Source organism: Nilaparvata lugens, chromosome 9 (genome assembly GCF_014356525.2).
Source record: "Nilaparvata lugens isolate BPH chromosome 9, ASM1435652v1, whole genome shotgun sequence".
Classification (NCBI taxonomy): domain Eukaryota; kingdom Metazoa; phylum Arthropoda; class Insecta; order Hemiptera; family Delphacidae; genus Nilaparvata; species Nilaparvata lugens.
Genome location: NC_052512.1, coordinates 3741868 through 3748825, shown reverse-complemented (window position 1 = coordinate 3748825; position 6958 = coordinate 3741868). Strand labels below are relative to the sequence as shown.

The window sequence follows — 6958 nt, the reverse complement described above, 5'->3', positions numbered from 1 at the left end:
GTTAATAACAATTTTCAAGTCGTAATACTTTGAAAGCTTTTCCCTCCTATCTTTATCCTACTTCTTTGGTGACAAACAAACAGAAAAATACAATAAATGCCCGCACCTGATTCGCCGTCAGCAAGATTAGACAGCATTGAATGCATTGGTCCAAGAGAGACATTCGTTCATAGCTTATTCGAAACATTGAACAGTTTCAGCATTTATCAGTAAAGGGAAAAGTCAAAGAGTTTTCCCGGATTCCTGGCTACAGTCGCAGACATATTAATTGCGGATGACTCAACAAAAAGGTCGATCAACAATCAGAATCGAATAATAATTCGAATATTACCAAGCGCTCATTGGGAGAAAGAAGGGTCAAATCGAATTAATTTTTCATAGATTCATTCGACTGAGAAATGACAGATCGAAGTAAGTATTTATTTTCTTTTACTTCCTCCTCCTCCACTCTTTCTCATCTTCCTCCTCCTCCTCCTCTACCTATCACCCCCTTCCTACTCCTCATCTACCTTTCCCACCTCACCCCCATTTCCTTTTCCTCCTTCTCTTCTCCTTCTTCTTCTTCTTCTTCTTCTTCTTTCATCTCCACAGTCTTTACCAAAACCAGTCCACTGTCATCTTCCTTCTCCTATACCTTCTCCTCTTCCGCCTCCTCATCCTCTACATTTCTCACCACCCACTCCCCTCCTTTTCTACCTTTCTCACCTCCTCCATCTTTTCCTTTTCCTCCTTTTCCTCTTCTTCCTCGTCTTCTTCCTCTTCTTCTCCTTCTTCTTCTTCTTCTTCTTCTTCTTCTTCTTCTTTTCCTTCTTATTCTTCTTCTTCTTCTCCTCCCCGCTTCTTCAACGTCTCCCTGCATCTTGTTCTCCATCAACTCAGTTTTTCAACTTCAAAGGGATAAAAATAGAATACCTTGTTGTTGTACAGCATGATTCAATGATTCAACATTGCAGATAATTCACTACTGAAAAACATGACGAGTAACGTTTTTGTCTAACGTTGTTGTTTCGGTTAAATAAGGATCTTAGATAAATATTCCATGCTAGGGCGTTGGTGGCGTGACGTGTGCTCACTTCGACGACATGTGATGGCACAATTTTCTAATCGTCTCAATGTAGAGCTCAAATCAATATCTATTGTAAGATATCCTATTATATTTAGCGAGCAAATTCTGTATTAATATAGTTATTTATAATTATAATATAGTATATATAACTTTACTATATATATAGTATATATAACTAAATTATGAAAATTACTTTATATGATAATAGCAGGTAAACTGTGCTTCGCAAGGGTCTATTTTAAAACTCAACAAACCGAAAACTTGACTTAATGGAATCTAGAAGAATTGAAAATAGGCCTATAAGAATCCTAGGTTGATTGAGAATTTATATGCAACATTTCAAGTAAATCAGTAGTCCAGTAGTTCAGACGTGATGATGCGTCAAACATATTTACACGTGTATATTTATTTCCTATCCTTTACACGTGTATACGTGTATAAGCCAGTTCTTTCCTTCATTACAGTATAGAAGATGATAGAAAGATGGATTATCAGTATCTTTGAATTAGAATAACTTTTGGAAGGTTTGAGATATCGATGTGCGGTTTTCACCATATTTTCTCTTGAAATCCTGTATCGAAATCATGTATCATATGACCACCTTCCAATTTAAAAAAATGAAGTTGGATTCAAAATGGCGTTTCGGAAATGGTGAACGAAATTTGGGTGTGACGAAAAACCTGTTTTTATTATTCGAATAGGATTCCCAATCATACCTATCTTCTAATTTTCCTTTTTGAAAAAATGTTCAGCTGCTTCCATACAACAACTGGAAGCATGTCAAATAGAAAACTTGACAAACTGAAAACTTGATGTGATCAAATCTTGAAGAATCGAAAATAGGCCTATAAACATCCTTGGTTAATTACAACGTTAGTAGACAGACTGTCTACTAACTTTGGGTTAATTAAGAATCTATATGCAAACTGTGAAGTTAATCAGTCCAGCAGTTAAGACGTGATTATGTGTCAAAACATAATTTTCCTATTCCGAATAGTGATTTAAAAAAATTTAATTCGATCAGCTGATTGATAAGATTATTTGAAGCTTTCCAATGATTACAACATATATTAGAATATCATGTGTCAATTAACTCAGTTTCATATGGCGTTCACCTTACCATGTTCATAACCTTACTTAATAGGATCCTTTTTCATCCTTTGAAATCCTTAGAGGCAAAATATCTCAAAATTAGTTCTTAGTCGCATCTAACATGTTTGAAGAATATTTGTGCAAAGTTTTAAGTCTGTAGGCCAATCAGTTTTAGCTGTAGTGTGATTTTACATAAAAATTTCCGAGAAAAGCCCTCTCCTGAGCACCCCTGTGCTCCTGATCGGAAGAAGAAGATTATTATGTTGTTTTGATCTGTGATCAGTATAAGATAGTGTCTTGTATCATCTAAGGGTGCGACTACACAAGCTGAACCGAACCTCGAACCGCGCAGCAAACCGTGCATTCCGCCGAACATCACACCTCTCAGCGAACATGAGCATATGTTTCATAAAGTTGAAAATCAGCTGTGATTAAAGTTAAAAATAAACATAAAGTTAAAAATCAACATTCGCCGTGTACTCCGAACCGTTCACCGTGCCGCTCGCCTCTGTTTTAATTGTTCGCCGTACCGTACTCCGAACGCTGAACTTTTCAGTCAATCAGAGTCCTCCATTACAATTCTCCGTGCAGTTCGCTCTACAATTAATCAACAATTTCATCAACTAACCATAAACTGACTGAAATAAATACTTCAATTTCCATGTATTTAATTGATAGAATTATATAAATCTACAGTGTGGGTCATATCTAAATGCACAAAGAGTTGATTGTTGTTGGCAAGAAACATGTTATTCAACGCAGAAATCATTGTTATTTTGAAAGATAGGATAAGTTAAATATTTTCCCTTTCAGGGGGAGTTTTGACAACCCACAAAACTCATTTTTCACTTGAAGAAACATCGAAAAGGTGCATAGGACCTTATTTTTTTGTTCAGCTTGCCAAAATACCCCTCATTTCAATATTAAAATTTTCGACTGACTGTACAGTGAGTCAATCATTCTATCAGGGCTCGAATAATTTTGAGACTGTAAGTTAAATCAAAATGGAAGAGAATAATTTATTTATGTAAGAATATCACCACCTTCATTCAAAACCATATTAACTGCATGCGTATTCATATTGCCGATACAGCATTAATAAGACTGTATACGTTTATTTAGCACTTTGTCTCAAAAAACTGTTCTAGCTGAAAAATTACTAATCCATGCCACGTGTAGGCATATACATTGCATCAGGAAAACGAAGTTTCAAAAGTATGTCTTTCTAAACAGATGTTTTTGAGATAATTTCTTTGATGAAGCTGCTTCACATTCACCATAAATTGGTTGAGTTCAAAGCCACTGATCGGTGAGTGAGAACGATGAGATCGGTGAGTGAACGTGGCTCTGAACGAAGTACTGTTTTGTCATTAAACGATGCATAGACTCACGTGCAGCGCTAGAATATTTGGAATTGAAATCGGCAATTAGGGGGAGAGCCTGGAAGATTATTACATACTAAAGATCTTGAAGATTTTTGTGATATATAATATTACAAAAAATATATATTATATAATATCTCGCGCTAAAATACCTCAATGGAACCTTTAATTTCAAGTAAGAGCTAGCATTGGGAAGGCATAGGTATTGTGCGTTTATACCTCTTCAAGATCTTTGGTCTAACTGATAAGAGAGAAAAACGTCATATCCGGTTCGTTCACTGATCAGTTAATCGTACTTTTCCACCGACGGAAAAGAATGTAAATAGAGTAGCTGAACGTAAACAGACATGGCTGAATACGAGGTTGTTTACAAATAATGGACTCCATTATAATGTATTTGGGAGCAGAGAAATGCATGCCCTAGTGGAAGTGATCAATAGAGATCAATAAAATGTATTGATATCAATAGGTTTGTGGGTAAGAGAGAGGTTAGTAGACGCGCAAAGCTGCAAATATTTAAAACTGTGTTCTTGCCCACAATGCTGTATGGAGCAGAAAGCTGGACCACTTTGGATAAGCACATGAGCAGGGTCACAGCAGCGGAAATGCGATACCTCAGGAGAATAGTGGGTAAAAATAGGAGGGACCGTATAAGAAATGAAACTGTGAGGCAGGACTTGGAAGTAGGGCCGGTGAGCGGGATTCTGGAAGAGAGACAGTTGAAGTGGCTGGGGCATGCAAGTAGGGCGGACGAAACAAAGAAGATAAGACAGTTCCTTGAAGCCAAACCGGAGGGAAAAAGACCAAGAGGCAGACCACGACTGGCATACCAGGAGTATATGGTGAGGTTGGGGGAGGTGCGAGGAAGTAGCTGGTGGGAGATGCGGAGAATGATGGGGGATAGACTGGTGTGGAGAAGATGGACCGAGGCTCAAAACCACCCGACGCTGAGAGGCAGAAGGGTTCGCTAAAGAAGAGAAGATATCAATAGGTATTTGGGCCAATACACATCAATAGGTATCCATGGATATGTATTGATGTGTATTGGCCCAAATACCTATTGATATCAATACAAATCAATACATATCCATGGATATCAATACATAACCGGCTGTATTGATATCAATATACATCAATACATTTCCATGGATATGTATTGGCCCAAATACCTAATGATATCAATACACATCAATAGGTAGCCATGGATATCAATACATAACCAGCTGTATTGATATCAATACAGATCAATAGCCATCTATAAGCAGCCTGTCTCCTTTATAGAAAAAATCCTCTTTTAAAGCTAGGAGAGCAGCTTAGGATGAAGATAACATTTGCAAGGATTATAATATTTCAACCCAGCTGCAACTGGCATTAGACAAGAGAGTATACCTGTTTAATTATTTATAATGAATATAAGTGAATTGGATTCAGTGAATAGATGTCTATTGACATATTGATGAAAAATTAAGGGATGTAAATAGTTAAGACATGAATAATGTGAGAAGTTTGTTTATTAAAATAACTCATGTGCATGTCATTCATCTATTAAGAAAGGTCCTCATTGTGGTGCTCCAGAATACTTTAATCTCTTCCTGTTTGAAGTAGCAATTTTTTGAGCTACATAATGGTTTATGTTACTGTACCTCAATTCAATCTCAATTTTTGTAGCATTCAGATTTTCCTCCAGGATCCGGTGTTTGAACATTTCTAGAACAAATAACAGTTCAAAGTATACAATCTTTACAAATTAGAAATTAATGATTTTATTTCCTGAATTAATCTGCTAGCAAATTTATGTAATAACCTAAAAATGTATTTAAATATGCATGACTCTCCCTCTCCTGAAAGGAAAGTCCAAGATAACACAAGAGCGTTTTTTTCACGTGAAAATTATATCCTCACAGTTTTACATTGTAACGTCATATTCTGGTGGAAAAGTCGAGAGAATAACATTTTTTCACGTGAAAAAAGTGTAAATGTTCCAACTTTTCACGTGAAAAGTACGTGAAACTAAAACTTGAAAATAACATTTTTTTTGTTTCTACATTTTCACGTTATACTGAACATGTATACTGAACTATCAGAAAAGAACATGAATAAAACTGTTTTTTCTACATTTCTTGTCCCACATTTGGTCATTTCTTTCGCATGAAAATTTCCAAAAATTCACATGAAAATAACGTTTTTAAAATACATTTTTACAATATTTTATCGTGAAAAGATGGAGAAGGATTACCTTAATTATTCTGAATAAATAACCTTTTTAATTCTTTATTTTTACATTAAAATCTATAAATCTTAAAAAACTTTTGAATAACCACAATATAATGTGAAGTAAATTCTCTACCCTAACTTTACAATAATTTTACACAAAACTGAATAAAAATTAAATTCAACTCTATAGTCCTATTCAGACAAATGGATTTTTCCTAGTAAGTAGTGATATAATTATGCAATCTAACAGCTGGACACTATAATTAAAAAAAGAAAGCTCATTTTCATTTGTAATCATTCAACAGCTGACAAATTTCAAAAATAGTTTCCATTATAGATTTTTAACTCCTCCTGCACATTACAATTTCAGGTCACCAATGATATACAAAATTCCCCGATTTAATAATATTTATGGAAAAAGATCTCTGTTCTACATACTACCCTTCCTTTTCAACAAACTACCTGCAAACATAAGAGACTACTCGAAAACAGATGTAATGATCTATGTAATAAACGATTCGCTCTCGATTTCAATTCAGTAAAATCAAAATGAGAGTAAAATACAGTGATAGTAGAACTCTGTAATAAATAACTAATATTACTTCATTAAATGAATAATAATTCCTAATAGGCCTGCGATCGATAAACTTTTTTTTCAATTAGCCTAATTTGCTGGTTCCAAATTATTTTATCTGTTGTAAAGTCACTGCCGCCAGCCTGAACGACAAATAATTTAGTAATAATTAATATTGTATAAAATATTTCCTCCTTTCTTCCTTCCTTAGCCCCTTTTAGTTCTTGATTAACTTCTTATTTGTTTTAATTTTTATTATTATGTTTATTATAATTTCTCATTATGATTGTAATCCTTTTATTTCATTTCTTGTATATTACTCTTGATTCACGACAAGCTATTTTATTTTATTTATTCTTAATTTTAATTTAACGTTGTGAATAATTTTGTTTTTGATCTGGCACCTGCTGAAAAACCCACGGGTTTAGAAGGACCCAACAATGTTAAAATGTTTTTCTAATAAAATTTATTGAAAAATTGATTGATTGATATTATAAGGTCACCAGTCTAAAGTGGAGCAGCAGCCGACCTTAAGGATTATAGAAATCATAATGCATTCCTGATTTATTCTGACTTTGACCCCATCTGATATCATTTTACATCTCTGAACAATCTGTTGAATGGTAGTGG

The 6958-nt window shown here is 34.6% G+C and overlaps 1 protein-coding gene across 1 annotated transcript; it reads left to right on the top strand.

The window, feature by feature from the left end:
• Positions 1-4079: 4079 nt before the first annotated feature.
• Positions 4080-4511, top strand: LOC111055686. Its single transcript, XM_022342947.1, has one exon. The coding sequence runs from the start codon at positions 4080-4082 to the stop codon at positions 4509-4511; it is 432 nt and encodes a 143-aa protein (XP_022198639.1).
• The last annotated feature ends 2447 nt before the right edge of the window (positions 4512-6958 follow it).